Below are 16,837 nucleotides of genomic sequence, written 5' to 3'. Positions count from 1 at the left end.
AAAAAGACACAAATTGACCACAAAATGATCAAAAAAGACACAAAAAAAACAAAAAAAAGGCACAAAATTACCAAAATAAGACACAAAATGACCAAAAAATGATCAAAGAAGACACAAAATTACTTTAAAAAAAACACACAAAATTACTTTAAAAAAAAGACACAAAATGACAAAAAAAGAAGACATTAAATGTCTGGGGGGCGTGTCCAGGTTGCTTCAGTCACTCACCTGCCAGCTGAAACGTGGGAGGGGAAATGTAAGCAAGCTTTCAAAATGGAGACTCCTCGGCCAATCAGGTGGAGGGATCCAAAAGAGAGGAGGGAGGAGTGTGTGGCTTCCAGCTTGTCACTATTAATAAAGCCGTGGTGTCTGGTTCAGGCCCCGCTCTGTAGCAGAGCGTGCTCTGACCGTCGCTATGTGTGACTGATGAAGTCACCGGCCAGCCAAGTTATTTTCTGATCAGTGGCTCTGCCAGGCCGGGCAACAAAACAACACTAATGCCATTTAATCACACTGTCAAGGTCTCACCTATTGTTGTGGTTCAGCTCACTCACACCACTGGGAACACTCTAATGCAGCGCTTCTCAACCTTGTTGAGTCGCGACCATTACCAAAAAACACACAAACTGACACAAAAAAGACAAAATGACACAATAAAGACACAAAATGATACAAAAAAGACACAAAATGACCAAAAAAGACACAAAATGACCAAAAAAGACACAAAATGACACAAAATGACACAATAAAGACACAAAATGACCAAAAAAGACACAAAATGTGAGCCAATGAGGCTGTTGGTGCGTGTTGGTGCCGCATCTGTGCGTCCTACGCCCAAACTATAACTCTGACAGCTTTACCAGAGGATTGTGAGTGAGAAGACAAATTTTCCTACGTTTCTATGTATAAATTATTTCTGTAGAGTGGAATTTGCGGCCTGGAGCGCAGTTTCAAATGTATTTTTTGACAATTTCTTCTCTCCCTCTACACTCTGGCGATGATGTCACACACTGTGACACGAACATTCCGTGCAATACACACCCATTATAATCTCAGAATTTCTCCAAAAATGATCATGGTCCTTGAACAGGGATTGATAAAAAACTATATGACCTATCGAAACGTGGAATAATACACCAATACACAAGACTTGTGTCTACTGTTTAAAGTTTAAATGGAGTCTCTAGGTGAAATTATGCCGGAGAAGTAGACGTTTAAAAAATCTCCAATTATTGTTCTTTTTCGCTCATTTTTTTTTCGGCCGTCCCATTCATTTCAATGCAAAATTTTGGGCAGTTTTTGTTAGAATTTGTATTCTGTAGAGAAAAGTAATAGCACGGATCCCGATCAAACCGCACGTTTTGATGTATAATTTGTCCTGCAACTCTTCAAGTTGTAGGACTAGTAGCAGGACGAAATTGCGTCCGGAAGAGGAAGAAGAAGAAATCCACAGTATAACAGTAGAGCAGCACTGGTCCCTACAGCTATTGCTGTATGGGACCAGTGCTTGGTGAGATTGCCCCATGGCCCTAATGACCAAAAAAGACACAAAATGACTAAAAAAAAGACACAAATTGACCACAAAATGACCAAAAAAAGACACAAATTGAACACAAAATTTTCACAAAAAAGACAAAATGACCAAAAAAGACACAAAATAACTAAAATAAGACACAAAATGACTAAAAAAAGACACAAATTGACCACAAAATGACCAAAAAAAGACCCAAAATGACCAAAAAAAAGACACAAATTGAACACAAAATGTTCACAAAAAAGACAAAATGACCAAAAAAGACACAAAATGACCAAAAAAACCCCACAAAATGACCAAAAAAGACACATAATGACCAAGAAACATGAACACTTTAACACAGTGGAGACAGAGCTGACTTCCAAAATGATTTGGCGACCCCCAGAAATCATCTCGAGACCCCAATTGGGGTCGGGACCCCAAGGTTGAGAACAGCTGCTCTAATGAACAGTTTGTCTCCAGTTATTCCTGCAGCTCAGCATGTAAACCACCAAACGTAAATGCTTCCTATCTTCATCCTGCTCCAGTTATTGTTGTGACAGAACATTGATTTACATATCTCCACCTGTTCCCCTGCTCCCTCCTCTCTCCTCTCTCCTCCCTCCTCCCTCCTCCCTCCTCCCTCCTCTCTCCTCTCTCCTCTCTCCTCTCCCACTCCCTCCTGTTCCACAGCGTCCCAGTCCAACAGCAGCCTGAAGAAGCAGAGGAGCCGGAGCATCTTCAGCACATTCTTCTGCTGCTTCAGGAACTATAATGTGGAGCCTCCAGCCGGCACCAACACCACCACCAGCTCCCAGCCTCCGCCTGTGGAGGAGAACGGCTCGCCTCCCAAGGTGGGCCGCCACACACACAACACACGCCATGTACAACCTGATGATGTCATAAACTCCCCATAATGTAATAACCCCCATAATGTAATAAAAATCTGCACTTGAGTCCATTGAAAATGTAATAAAACCTGATAATGTAATAACTTCCCGATAATGTATTAAAGTGCATTTCCCAATAATGTAATACACTTTTCTTTTACCAATAATGTAATAAAGTATAACATTAATGGAGGTTATTACATTATCAGGTTAGCCTTCATTTCGCAAGTCCTGATAATGTAATAATTCCCCAATATTGGACACTTTGTGTCTTTTTTGGTCTTTTTGTGTCTTTTTTTTTTTTGTCATTTTGTGGTCAATTTGTGTCTTTTCGGTCATTTTGTGTTTTTTTTTGGTCATTTTTGCTTGAAAAAAAACAACTTGAAAAAGAGACAAAATGACCAAAAAAAGAGACAAAATGACCAAAAAAGAGACAAAAAGACAAAAAAAAAAAAGAGACAAAATGACCAAAAAGGAGACAAAATGACCAAAAAAGAGACAAAATTACCAAAAAAGAGACAAAATGACCAAAAAAAGACACAAAATGACCAAAAAAAGAGACAAAATGACCAAAAAAGAGACAAAATGACCAAAAAAGAGACAACATGATCCAAAAAGACACAAAAAGACACAAAATGTCCAATATTGGGGAATTATTACATTATCTGGACTTGTGAAATGAAGGCTAACCTGATAATGTAATAACCTCCCATTAATGTTATACTTTATTACATTATTGGTAAAAAAAAAAGTGTATTACATTGGGAAATGCACTTTATTACATTATCGGAAAGTTATTACATTATCAGGTTTTATTACATTTTCAATGGACTCAAGTGCAGATTTTTATTACATTATCTGGAATTTTTTACATTATCAGGTTCTACAGGCCTTTTTTGTTTCTGTTTGTTTTTCTTTATCTCCATGGACTTTTGTTCTGTTTGTTCTCCTTCCTAGCCCTCACCGTGTTTTTATGTGTGTGTGTGTGTGTGTGTGTGTGTGTCTCTCTTGTGTTGTAGTGTGACCAGGTCGAGGTCATCCCTGTCCCTACTGTATGTATCGCCTTTTATTTTCTTTCTCCTGTTCTCTGCATGCAGGTGAGTGGGCTGCTGCTGGCACTTCCTGTCTGTGTGGGCTCCTCAGCTCCTCAGAGAGCTGCTGCTCTCTTATTGTGCTGACGATCATTTTCAGCTGATTGTAGCGCTGGTTGGCTCGATGTGGAAGGTCTTTATGCACCTTTGGGGCTAAATCAGGGGTCTCAAACTCTTAATTACCTGGGGGTAAAAAATCTAAATGACCAAAAAAAAGACACAAAATTAGTTTTAAAAAAAAGACACAAAATGACAGAAAAAAACAATTTAAATTACTTAAAAAAGACACAAAATTATCAAAAAGACACAGAATTACTAAAAAAAAAAGACACAAAATTACAAAAAAGACAAAATGACTGAAAAACACTAAATGACAAAAAGACACTAAATGACAAAAAATACACAGAATTACCAAAAAAAGACACAAAATTATTTAAAAAAGACACAAAATGACCCAAAAAAGACACAAAATGACAGAAAAAAACCTAAATTACTTAAAAAAGAAACAAAATGACCAAAAAAAGACACAAAATGACAAAAAAATACACAAAATTATTTAAAAAAAGACACAAAATTATTAAAGAAAGACACATTATTTAAAAAAGACACAATTACCACAAAAAAGACACAAAATTAGAAAAAAAAACAAAATGACTGAAAAACACTAAATTACTTAAAGACACTAAATGACAAAAAATACACAGAATTACCAAAAAAGACACAAAATTATTTAAAAAAGACACAAAATGACCCAAAAAAGACACAAAATGACAGAAAAAAACCTAAATTACTTAAAAAATACACAAAATGACAAAAAAATACACAAAATGACAAAAAAATACACAAAATTATTTTAAAAAGACACAAAATTATTAAAGAAAGACACATTATTTAAAAAAGACACAATTACCACAAAAAAAGACACAAAATTAGAAAAAAAACCTAAAACACAATTACCAAAAAAAGTAATTAAAGGGACCTTCCACACACAACACTGTAAAGTGCCATTCATATAAAACTCATTAAACTTTCATATCAAGGTGGGGGCCACAAAATATTGTCACGAGGGCCACAATTGGCCCGCAGGCCGTGAGTTTGAGACCCCTGATCTAAATGGTGCCTGTTCTGCATGAGTGACACTCAGGTGTTTGGATGCTTTTAGAATAATAGAAACACTAACAAGTTAAGAGCAAAGCTGCTTCTATTAATTGTCTCAGATGCTTCAATAAAAGCAGTAAATCCATTTTTTGTGCTTTGTATCTATGCAACTGATGATATTAGTCTCCAATGTAGCTGCTCGGCTTTAGGTTTGCTTCCTCAAACTAATTATTCACTTAAGGAAAGAACTGCATGTGATGTGGTGGCCTGGCCAACATGCTGCTTTAATCTTCTATTGAAACTCTGAAGATTCAGAAAGTGAAAGTATTTGAATAAGTTAGTGTTTTCCTGCTCTGAGGCATAGTTCCTCCATGACTTCATCCTGTTCATGTTCACACATGAATCTGGAGTTTGTTCACACTTTTTAAACAAAAGGTTGAGCTTTAAGTGATTCCAGTGAAACTAAAAGCAGCTCCACTTTGCATTATTTAATCTCAACAGACTTGAAAACCATCTAAGACAGTGTAAGTTATTGTGGGTAGGTGGGTGTAGCAGGGGGACGTCTGGTGTTGTCATTTTGAAGAGATGGATCCATCAAATGCATCATTTCAGACAGACATGGCTTTATCTCAGCTGACGCAAAATTACCATTAAATGACATAAAATTAAGCAAAAAAGGACTCAAATTGACCAAAACAGACACAAAATGACCAAAAAAAGACACAAAATAACCACAAAATGACCAAAGAAGACACTGAATGACCAGAAAAGGCACAAAATGACCAGAAAAAAAAGACACTAAATGACCAAAAAGACACTAAAATGACCAAAAAGACACAAATTGACCACTAAATTATAAAAAAAAGATACTAAAATGACCAAAAAAGACACTAAAATGACCAAAAAAAGACACAAATTGGCCACAAAATGACCAAAAAACACACACAAAATGATCGAAAAAGAAACAAAATAACCAAAAAAGACACAAAATGACCAAAAAAAGGAAACAAAATGACCAAAAAAAGGAAACAAAAGGACCAAAAAAGGAAACAAAGTGACCAAAAAGGACACAAATTGACCACAAAATTATCAAAAAAAGACCAAATGAACAAAACCCCCCACAAAATGACTAAAAAAAAGACAAAAAATGACCAGAAAAGACACAAAATTACCACAAAAAAGGAAACAAAAGGACCAAAAAAGGAAACAAAGTGACCAAAAAGGACACAAATTGACCACAAAATTATCAAAAAAAGACAAAATGACCAAAAAAAGACACAAAATGACCAAAAAAAGACACAAAATGACCAAAAAGACTAAAACACATGAACACTTTAACACAGTGGAGACAGAGCTGACTTCCAAAATGATTTGGCGACCCCCAGAAATCATCTCGAGACCCCAATTGGGGTCCCGACCCCAAGGTTGAGAACAGCTGCTCTAATGAACAGTTTGTCTGCAGTGATTCCTGCAGCTCAGCATGTAAAGGACCAAACGTTAAAGCTTTATCTCAGCTGATCGTCTCCCATGGAGATGCTCTTCTAACACTATTGGTTTGGCTCTAATTCTGCTCAGCCTTGCACATTAATTTATGCAGAGTGTATTTCTTCTGTCAGCCTCTCCTAACAGGAAGTCTCTCCTCATATCTGACATAACCTGCCTGGTCTTTCTCCACAGCCACCAACTAAATACCTCCTACCAGAGATGAGAATATCTGACTACGGCAAGAAGTGTGTGGTGATCGACCTGGACGAGACGCTGGTCCACAGCTCCTTCAAGGTAACCACAGGCTCAAGCTCAAGTTGATGCCGATTTTCTAGGTGTTTTACAATGTTGAGATGCTTTTATTTTGAAAAGGTGCCGTTCAGTGTGTGGAACGGGTGCTTTCATTTTGAAAGGTAGTGACAGGAAGTAACAGGTGGAACTGTAAAGTTAAAAACTGAGTAACGTCACGAGGGTGCATGAACCAAAGATGACATCATCAAGAGGCCCAGCAAGGTCCATGAAATGAAGTGTAACGGTAAAATAAAAAATGAACGGTAAATAATAACGAGTGCGTTGTAATTCATAGAATTGATATAAAGTATCAAAAAGGCTTTTATAGTGGCTGACAGGACACAAGGTTTGTTAAAGTTTATTTTTATTCTGTCATATATATCATGTTATGCAATAAACCAGTAATTTACTAAAAAAAAAGAAACAAAATGACCAAAAAAAGACACAAAATGACAAAAAAATACACAAAATTATTTTTAAAAAGACACAAAATTATTAAAGAAAGACACATTATTTAAAAAAGACACAATTACCACAATTAATTTATTAGTTTATGCAAAAAGCAACACGTATACGTAAACCGCCTTCAAAATAAAAGCACTGACATCATCAAGTGACGTCATCAAGAGGCCCAGCAAGGTCCATGAAATGTCTCCTGCAGCTTTAAACGAGGCTTTAGGGCTTATTATGTGTTACAATAATAAAGTCACTAATGATAGAGATGCACGATATTGGATTTTTTGCCGATATCCGACATGCCGATTTTTTTACAACTCATTTAGCCCGATTTATTACCGATATTTTTTTCCCACACAACTAATACCCTCAATCAGGGCAAATTTGGGCAATTTCCCCATTGACATAATAAGTAAACATCACCTGTGTTCACTGGGAACATGTGGAAAGTGCAACTGTACAGCAATTGAACCCAAATTGAATAAAACTAAATGAACCTTATAGACTTTGACTTTTTATCTCATAATTATGACTTTTTATCTAATAATTATGACTTTTATCTCAATTATGACTTTTTATCTCATAATTTCAATTTTTTATCTCATAATTATGGCTTATCTCAAAATTTGAATATAACAAAATATGAAATGTTGGCTTCTTAAAAGCATGTCCATCTTATAACGACTTTTTTTATCTCAAAATTTCAACTTTTTATCTCATAATTTCAACTTTTTATCTCATAATTTCAACTTTTTATCTCACAATTTTCAACTTTTTATCTCATAATTTCAACTTTTTATCTCATAATTTCAACATTTTATCTTATCTCAAAATTTGAATATTACAAAATACCGATTTTATGTATGTTTAATATGTTAATGTTGGCTTCTTAAAAAGTTTAAATTATGAGACAAAAAAAAACATAATTTTGAGATTTAAAAAAGTCGTTAAAAGATGGACATACTTTTATCTCAGAATTTCAACTTTTTATGTCATAATTTCAATTTTTTATCTCAGAATTATGACTCATCTCAAAATTTGAATATTACAAAAGACCAATTTTATGTATGTTTAATATGTAAACTTGGATGGGGCTGTTTTACTTGAACTACTGAAAATTGACTTTTTCATCATATTCTAATGTACTGAGATGCTCCTGTAGGGCCTGAACCAAACCATGCATTTGGAGAATGTTTCTACCAACATAATATATGGATGCATTGCAGTGAGAGTAATACATAATGTGCATCTGACATTATCTTTATATCCTAAAGTCAAACAGGAACCTGCAGGAAGTGAAGGCTGCGGTAAATCCATTAAAGCTCAGAGTAAACAGAGCAGCTGGAGGAGGAAGTGCTTCAGTCACAACAAAGACGATGTTACAGTCCAACTGAGCTTCTAGAATAAAATCAGTGTGTTAATGTGAGTCTGAAGCCTGGCTGATGTTTGCAACCAGCCACATCTATCATATATCCTCTGATCTTGAGCTTGAACAGCCTCGTCTAATAAGGGAAGTCGTCCAAAGTGAACAATCCAGAATATGAAGTGTGTAGACCTCATTTTATCCCTCTTTTTTTTTTTTAATACCTCAACCCTTCCTCTGTGTGTCCACCAAGGTTATTATAGTTAACGAAAACTAACGAAATAACAAAAACTAGAATTGAAAAAACATTTTCTCACCACAACATGAGCATCAGTTAACAGAGAGCAGTTGTTACACTTTGTTAGGTTATGAACTTTTATTTTGATTAGATTGTTTATTAGGAAAATGCGGAGAACTTTTATTTTGAAGGCGTAAACTGAGAATGTTGCATTTTGCATTTGTAAGTGGTAACTTCCTGTTTTTATATTAAAAATGTCTTTTGTGCAGTGGAAAACCTGAAATAAAAATAAAAACTAGAGTTTTTAAAAAAACGATAACTAACTGAAACTGTATTTTGTGGTTATAAAACTAACTAAAATTATAGTGAAAATGTCCTTCGTTTTTGTTTTTGTCAACTTTTTTCATTCATAATTCAGTGTTTCTATTTGAACATGAACACATGGTGAATATGTTTACTGAGACTGGGATGTTTACACTAGAACCAAAATTCAAAACACCCAGAACTGTAAGAGTTAATAACCTTATTGGGGCTGAGATGATAAACCAAAGGAAATAAAGGCAAAATGGCACCCAACATATAGCCCATTACAAAAAAACTAAAACTAACACTAAAACTAATAAAAACTAAACTAAAACTAAGCATTTTCAAAAACTAAACTAAAACTAGAAAACTCACTCTATAAACTAACTGAATTTGAAAACAAAAATTCACAACGAAATTAAAACTAAAACTAATGAAAAATCCAGAACTATTATAAACTTGGTGTCCACTTCCTGTCTGAGGCCTTGTTGCCTTAGATTACTAGAGAGTCTGCAGAAGGAAAGAAGACATGGAGGAGGACTTGTTTTACCATAAAAATGACTGATTATTCTCTTCTTCCTTCCACAGATTTAACACTCTGTGAGTTTAAACAGTGAGTGTTCCTAGCAGGACCTCTGCTGGTCACTCCTGGTATTACACTTTCAATCACTGATTTGTTTCTTCTTCTTGTGTTTCTTCTCGCAGCCAATCAGCAACGCAGATTTTATTGTTCCAGTGGAGATCGATGGTACCGTTCATCAGGTAATGTACACACACACACACACACACACACACACACACACACACACACATAATAAAACATGGGTCTCAAACTCGCAAGCTGGAGCTTTGTTTCACTTGTTTCTATGACGACGTTAACAAAAAGAAAGGCAGCTGCTACCGGAGCGTTTATTATCTGCCATGTTGTTGTTACCGCAAGAAGTGGAAATGTTATGTATTAATATTCATATTAATGTCCTTTTGTGTCTTTTTTTGGTAATATCGTGTCTTATTTTTGGTCATTTTGTGTCATTTTTTTAAAGTAATTTAGTGTTTTTTTCAGTCATTTTGTGTCCTTTTTTTTGGTCATTTTGTGTCTTTTTTTAGTAATTTTGTGTCTTTTTTTGTGGTAATTTTGTGTCTTTTTTTGTGATTTTGTGTCTTTTTTTTTTTTTTTAGTAATTTTGTGTCTATTTTTGGTAATTTTGTGTCTTTTAGAAATTTTGTCCATTTTTTGTGTTGTTTTGTCTTTTTTTGGTCATTTTGTGTCATTTTTTTAAAGTAATTTAGTGTTTTTTTCAGTCATTTTGTGTCCTTTTTTTAGTAATTTTGTGTCCTTTTTTTGGTCATTTTGTGTCTTTTTTTTAGTAATTTTGTGTCTTTTTTTGTGGTAATTTTGTGCCTTTTTTAGAAATTTTGTCAATTTTTTGTGTTTTGTCTTTTTTTGGTCATTTTGTGTCATTTTTTTTAAAGTAATTTAGTGTTTTTTTTCAGTCATTTTGTGTCTTTTTTTTGGTCATTTTGTGTCTTTTTTTAGTATTTTTGTGTAATTTTGTGTCATTTTGTGTCTTTTTGGTAAATTTGCGTCTTTTTTTGTTGTAATTTTGTGTCTTTTTTTGTATTAATTTTGTATCTTTTTTTGGTCATTTTGTGTATTTTTTAAGTAATTTTTGTTTTATTTGGGGCAAGAGGTCCATGTTGTTCCCATGTGAAGATCCTGAAGAGAGAGAGAGAGAGAGAGAGACTGGCTGTGCTCCAGTTCAAGTAATCCAGGATAGGCTGTGTGTAACTGGTTGGCCTGTTCATGATTACTTGCACTGGGAGGCAGCTGCTGGGCCCAGAGAGAGAGAGACCAGGCAGCTCACCTGGAGGGACAGCATGTCTTCTGGAACGGGAGAAAGATTTATTGATCATTCAAGAAATTAAATGAGCAGCAGAAGTGTTTTTTCTTCTTCTACCTGCTGTAAACTCTTTTTTTTAGAAATTTTGTCCATTTTTCGTGTTTTGTCTTTTTTTGGTCATTTTGTGTCATTTTTTTAAAGTAATTTAGTGTTTCGTTCAGTCATTTTGTGTCCTTTTTTTGGTCATTTTGTGTCCTTTTTTTGGTCATTTTGTGTCCTTTTTTTTGGTTATTTTGTGTCTTTTTTTAGTAATTTTGTGTCTTTTTTTTGTCATTTTTTGGTCTTTTTTTTAAAGTAATTTATTTATTTTTTCAGTGATTTTGTGTAATTTTTTAGTAATTTTGTGTCTTTCAGGTGTATGTGCTGAAACGACCCCACGTGGACGAGTTCCTCCAGAAGATGGGAGAGCTGTTTGAATGTGTTCTCTTTACAGCCAGTCTGGCCAAGGTGGGCTCATGTTTCTGTGTTTTCATCTGTCTTTTGGGTCCAAATCAGTCCAATAAAACAGGGCTGGGTGATATATGGACCAAAAGCCATATCCTGATATAATTAGGCTGAATATTGATATACAATATATATTCTGATATTTTTATCGCAAAGTGAGATCAAATGTTCAGTCAAAGCCAAATATGACATGTCACAAGTAGTTTTATTGAAACCGTTTATTTAAGTGAACATAAATACTTTATGTCAACCAGAGAACCTTCTTCTTCTTTTTTTTTTTCAAATCAAAGCTCCATAAAGTGCACGTTTAAATAAAAAGATATCTTAAATAAAAAAAAGGCTATGAAATAAAATATATTTATATATATTAAAAAAAGTAAGGGCAGCATTTACATATAAAAGAACAAAACATTAACTATCGATATTTGCAATATGGTCTAGTTCCATATCACATTAAAAAATATACTGATATATTTTTTTATATCAATATATCGCCCAGCCCTTCTATAAAACTACATTTTATTTTTTTTTGGCCGACCACCACCCCCCACTTTTGGAGGACAACTTTATTTTTATTTACAGAACAAGATAAGGTCAAACAACTTAAACAGAAAATAAGGTAAATAATCAAAAATATAAAAAGTAAATCTTTACAACACCAGGTGTTGTTAACAATGATTTCTGATAGTTAATAGGGAGGTGGAGGGTTATTGTGTGGCCATACATATATGCTGATAAGCAAATAAACAGACAGACAGACGGGGGAATTTTCTGTAAATGCTATAGGTGTGTGTGTGAGAAAGTGTGTGTTTACACAAACTACATTTTCTATTTCCTTGTTCTGGTCTTTTTTTTTTTTGGTGATTTTGTGTCTTTTTTTTAAAAGTAATTTAGTGTTTTTTTCAGTCATTTTGTGTCCTTTTTTGGTCATTTTGTGTCTTTTTTTAAGTCATTTTGTGTCTTTTTTTTTGGTCATTTTGGGTCTTTTTTTAAGTAATTTAGTTTTTTTCAGTCATTTTGTGTCATTTTTAGTAATTTTGTGTCTTTTTTAGTATTTTAGGGTCTTTTGGTAATTTTGTGTCTTTTTTAGTGATTTTGTGTCTTTTTTTTAGTGATTTTGTGTCTATTTTTGGTAATTGGTAAAGTGTCTTTTTTTTTTTTTAGAAATTTTGTCAATTTTTTGTGTTTTGTCTTTTTTTGGTCATTTTGTCATTTTTTAAAAAGTAATTTAGTGTTTTTTTCAGTCAGTTTGTGTCTTTTTTTAGTCATTTTGTGTCTTTTTTTTTTTTTTATCATTTTGGGTCTTTTTTTAAAAGTAATTTAGGTTTTTTTCAGTCATTTTGTGTCATTTTTTAGTAATTTTGTGTCTTTTTTTAGTATTTTTGTGTATTTTTGTGTCATACTTTTTTTCTGTCTGAATTTTCCTCTGCTTCACTCTCCATCTGTGTCTTTAGCATCTTAGCCAATAAATGCATGCACAGGGTAAGTTTAATGAATGAGACGGAGACATAATAACCAAGTCAAGGGCCTGATGGTTCTCTAGTTATTTTGTTTTTCTTGTGCTGAGGTAAATACTAGCTGTCAGTAGTACCTGTAGTATTTAAAGTAGTACTTCCTGAGGCTTCTTCCCTGTCAGGTAAACACACCTGTGAACCTGCTTTTGCTTCCTGTTGGATTATTAGTGTAGTATTTGCATATTGTTCTGTTAGCGCCCTAGTTGAGGCATATTAGCATAAAGATTTGCATCACAATGTGTTTTTACAACATGCAGTTTGATTTATTTTGTGCCTTTTCCATACTTGCATTGCATGTAAATTGAGAACAGAACGTCTAATACCTGTTGTGTGTTTTTTCCGTGGACAGTATGCAGACCCTGTGGCCGACCTGCTGGACCAGTGGGGCGTGTTTCGGGAGCGACTCTTTAGAGAATCGTGTGTTTTTCACAGAGGAAACTACGTCAAAGACCTCAGCCGGCTGGGACGAGAGCTCAGCAACGTCATCATCGTCGACAATTCACCCGCTTCTTATATTTTCCACCCAGAAAATGCTGTAAGTTCCTCTAATTCCACTAATGTGTCTATAACAGAAGTAGCTTCTGTTATAAAGAGTCGTAGGCTCACATTGTTAGCTGCCTTGATACAGTCCCATTATTTTAAAGACATCTATATTGTAGAATAGTTCTAATGACAATAATGACAACATGTCAATGGTAAATATACTTGCGTCTTTTTTTGGTCATTTTGTGTCTTTTTCATATAATTTTGTTTCTTTTTTTAGTAATTTTGTGTTTTTCAGTAATTTTGTGTCTTTTTTTAGTAATTTTGTGTCTTTTTTTTTGTAATTTTGTGTCTTTTTTGTATTTTTTGTCTTTTTTTGTAACTTTGTGTCTTTTTCATATAATTTTGTGTCTTTTTAGTCATTTTGTGTTTTTCAGTCATTTTGTGTCTTTTTTTTGGTCATTTTGTGTTGGGTTTTTTTTTTAATTTTGTGTCTTTTTTTTTATTTTGTGTCTTTTTATAGTAATTTTGTGTCTTTTTTTAGTAATTTTGTGTCTTTTTTGGGTCATTTTGTGTCTTTTGGGTCATTTTGTGTTCTTTTTTATTGGTCATTTCGTGTCTTTTTTTGGTCATTTTGTGTCTTTTTTTTTAGTAATTTTGTGTCTTTTTTGGATGAACTCTTGATTGGCGTCCCAATAAAAACTAACTTCAGGTGTTTTTTTCCGTCTCTGAAGGTCCCGGTCCAGTCCTGGTTTGACGACATGAACGACACGGAGCTCCTGGACCTGCTGCCTTTCTTTGAGGGACTCAGCAAAGAAGACGAGGTTTACGGAGTCCTGCAGAACCTGAGGAGCAGGTAGCAGGCCGGGTCGCGAGGCCGTCTGTCTCTCCAGCCTCTGTCCGTCTGTCCGGCTCCGCCCCTTTTCTCCAGCCACACCTCTCAGGCTCAGGCAGATCCTCTTGTCTCTGCCCCAAGGGGGACGCCTCGGAGTCTCACTGTGGAAACTTCACGTTAAACTCCCCGTCTGTCTCCGCTCTCGTCTCCTGGTGACCGGCTGCCTTCTGAGTGCCATCAGAAAAAAAACAAACACTAAATATCTCCAGGAGCACTGTGTTTCACAAAAAAACCCACACCAGACAGAAAGTCTACAGAGCGTCCTAAAAAAAAGTAGATAATATCGGGGACAAAATGCTAAGAGAAACGAACTCTGGTCTTTATTTTTCAAAAACCAACTAAAAGTTTTACTATTATTCGGTGAAGTGCTTATTTTAAAAAAACCAAAAACAACAAAAATTTTGTCTGGAATTTTACTTTACAAAAAGTCTGAGAAGATTTTGTCCTGGTATTGTTGCTATGCAGGCAGTTTCTGGTAGTAGAAAGGACTGTGATTCTCTTTTCTTACTGAATGAAGTGCCTTGTATGAATGTTGTTTCTATGGGGAGGTATTTTGTACATGGAGTACTTCAGTCTTTTCACACACGATATATGCTTTAACGTGGACACGAAGTATCTTGATATAAAGACGTTTTGCATTATCAAACGCTGGGTAAATGTCTCCACAGTACTCTCTTCTTTTCTTTTTTTCCCCCTCTGGTATGCTTGTGCCATTATATAGATGTGACTTTGTTTCTTTCTGCTTTCTTTATTATATGTAGAATTAGTTTTTAGGCAAAGGAGTATGTTTGCAATTGTGAACTTTTACGCCCCGACCTGCAAGTTACAGTAGTTCTTTTGCGTTTGATAGTTTGATCTGAAAGCTCAGATAAAAATAGTGCCATTTATTTTCACTTTACCCCCCCTTTCTTTATCTAATTTTATTATTTGCCAAATAAGAAAATATTTTTTTTAACAGGTTTCATATCTTTAACAGGGGTTCAGCTGTAACTGTTAAACCATTAGTAAGTAGTAAGTATAGCATTATAGGTTTTATTCTGTTGACAAGTAGTTGTCAAATACATTTGTATGTTTTTAACGTCCTTGTATGTCATTTTGTGTTTAGCATGTGGCTAGCTGTTAGCCCACTTTATTTCTTTTTTTTTCTTTTTTGGGCACACGTGAGTGGTGCAGCTTTCTCCATAATTGTACACAGTTGCAAAGGTTTTCCCTTTTGTTGTTTCAAATGGTCTGGGATGTGACAGTACATGGGGTCGAGTGCCATGTTTTTATTTTTTCATGAAGTTCGTGTCTTTAGGTTAATATAGGATAGTGTCGGATCGAGTAGGGTTGGCGGTTAAAATCCCAGCTGGTCTCCACGTGTGGCGTTTTACCTTCCCGGACTCTTTTTAACTGCTCTTCACCTCAGTGCCTACGTTTGAGAGGAGCCACGCAAACCGAATGCTGCAACATTAGCTACCACGGCAATAAACTTTTTTTTTTTCTTTCTCTTGGGAGGGTCGTTTCCATCCCGAGTCTTTGGTTTGGGTGTCAGGAGCACTTGACGAGGCTTGCTGGTAGATGTTTTTGGTTGATCTGTTTATCACAATCACCTTTTTTATTTTTCACATTATTTGATCCTTTAAAAAAAAAAACTGGACACATAATTAACCCTTTGATGCACAACATGGTCTAAAGTGACCCAATAGTTTTTATGTTCTATATCTTTGCAGTAAGTTATTTTCATCATTCAGTATTCTAGGTTTTCCTCAATTAGTTTGTTTTTGATCATCATACATCCTAATTTTTTTTTTTTTTTACATTTTTTGTGTCAAAATGACCCATATCCACTTTTTAGCTAAATAAATTGCTAAGCTAACTACTTATCTAACTTCTTGGCTAAGTATTTAGCTAAGTAGCTTCCTTAGCTAACTACTTAGCTAACTTCTTGGCTAAATATGTAGCTAAGTAGCTTCCTAAGCTAACTACTTAGCTAACTTCTTGGCTTAATATGTAGCTTGCTAAGCTAATTACTTGACTAACTTTTTGGCTATGTATTTACCTAAGTAGCTTCCTAACCTAACTACTTAGCTAACTTCTTGGCTAAATATGTAGCTAAGTAGCTTGCTAAGCTAACTTCTTGGCTAAATATGTAGCTAAGTAGCTTGCTAAGCTAACTACTTGACTAACTTCTTGGCTACGTATTTAGCTAAGTAGCTTGCCAAAATGCAAAATGGAAATAATGATCTGTTGTTATCAAAAACAAGATATTTAAAGAATACTTGGAATATTCAATCATAGAATAAGTTGATATCAAAAGATAGAGCACAGCAGCATTAAATAACATGGGGAATGAATGAGGGTCATTTTTGACCCATGTTGTGCATCAATATGTTGTGCATCAAAGGGTTAATTCTTTTTTTTTTCTTTTCTTTTTTTTTAAAGAATAAAATTGTATTATTTTCAAACTGAAACAACTTGAATGTTGCTTGGTCTGCAGCCAAACAACGTTGTACAGTCGAACTACATTGCCATCTGCTTTTCTTGTGGAAGAAGAAAAAAAAAAAAAAAAAAAAGGACGCCTTCCAAACCTTCAGATGGGTGCTCAGTCCTGGCTCATCCAGACCGCCTCCACATGTTCGGGGCCAGCTCTACGTGGAACACTACTTGGTGGGGGGCACCGCTAAAAGGACTGAAGAACCTCATCGTGGCATTGATGCCTTACTGCCTGTGGAGGCACCAAGCAATGTTTCTTCATTAATTCCAAGGTTACATCTACATGTTTTTAGCAATCGTTTGTTACGGAGTGTGAAATCAGCTTGGCCATATTCGTGGCCATGTGAATTAACATTATGAAACAATAAAATGAAGCAATGAAGCATGGAAAAAAGCT

General features: G+C 34.8%; 1 protein-coding gene across 2 annotated transcripts in view; it reads left to right on the top strand.

The window, feature by feature from the left end:
- Positions 1-16,142, top strand: part of LOC131980471 (CTD small phosphatase-like protein) — a 38,587-nt gene extending 22,445 nt beyond the window's left edge. The window contains exons 2-8 of one of the 2 annotated variants that reach the window (XM_059344717.1): positions 2,207-2,367; positions 3,423-3,455; positions 6,270-6,371; positions 9,434-9,490; positions 10,984-11,076; positions 12,937-13,122; positions 13,805-16,142. In XM_059344717.1, coding sequence (XP_059200700.1) covers positions 2,207-2,367; positions 3,423-3,455; positions 6,270-6,371; positions 9,434-9,490; positions 10,984-11,076; positions 12,937-13,122; positions 13,805-13,930 — 758 coding nt within the window. In that variant the 3' untranslated portion in view covers positions 13,931-16,142. The remainder of the gene's footprint in view (positions 1-2,206; positions 2,368-3,422; positions 3,456-6,269; positions 6,372-9,433; positions 9,491-10,983; positions 11,077-12,936; positions 13,123-13,804) is intronic. The other variant, XM_059344718.1, reaches the window with a different exon arrangement.
- The last annotated feature ends 695 nt before the right edge of the window (positions 16,143-16,837 follow it).

This window comes from Centropristis striata, chromosome 11 (assembly GCF_030273125.1).
Source record: "Centropristis striata isolate RG_2023a ecotype Rhode Island chromosome 11, C.striata_1.0, whole genome shotgun sequence".
NCBI classification, from domain to species: Eukaryota; Metazoa; Chordata; class Actinopteri; order Perciformes; family Serranidae; genus Centropristis; species Centropristis striata.
Note: the sequence above shows the minus strand (reverse complement) of the source record. Positions and strands in the feature narration are given on the sequence as shown.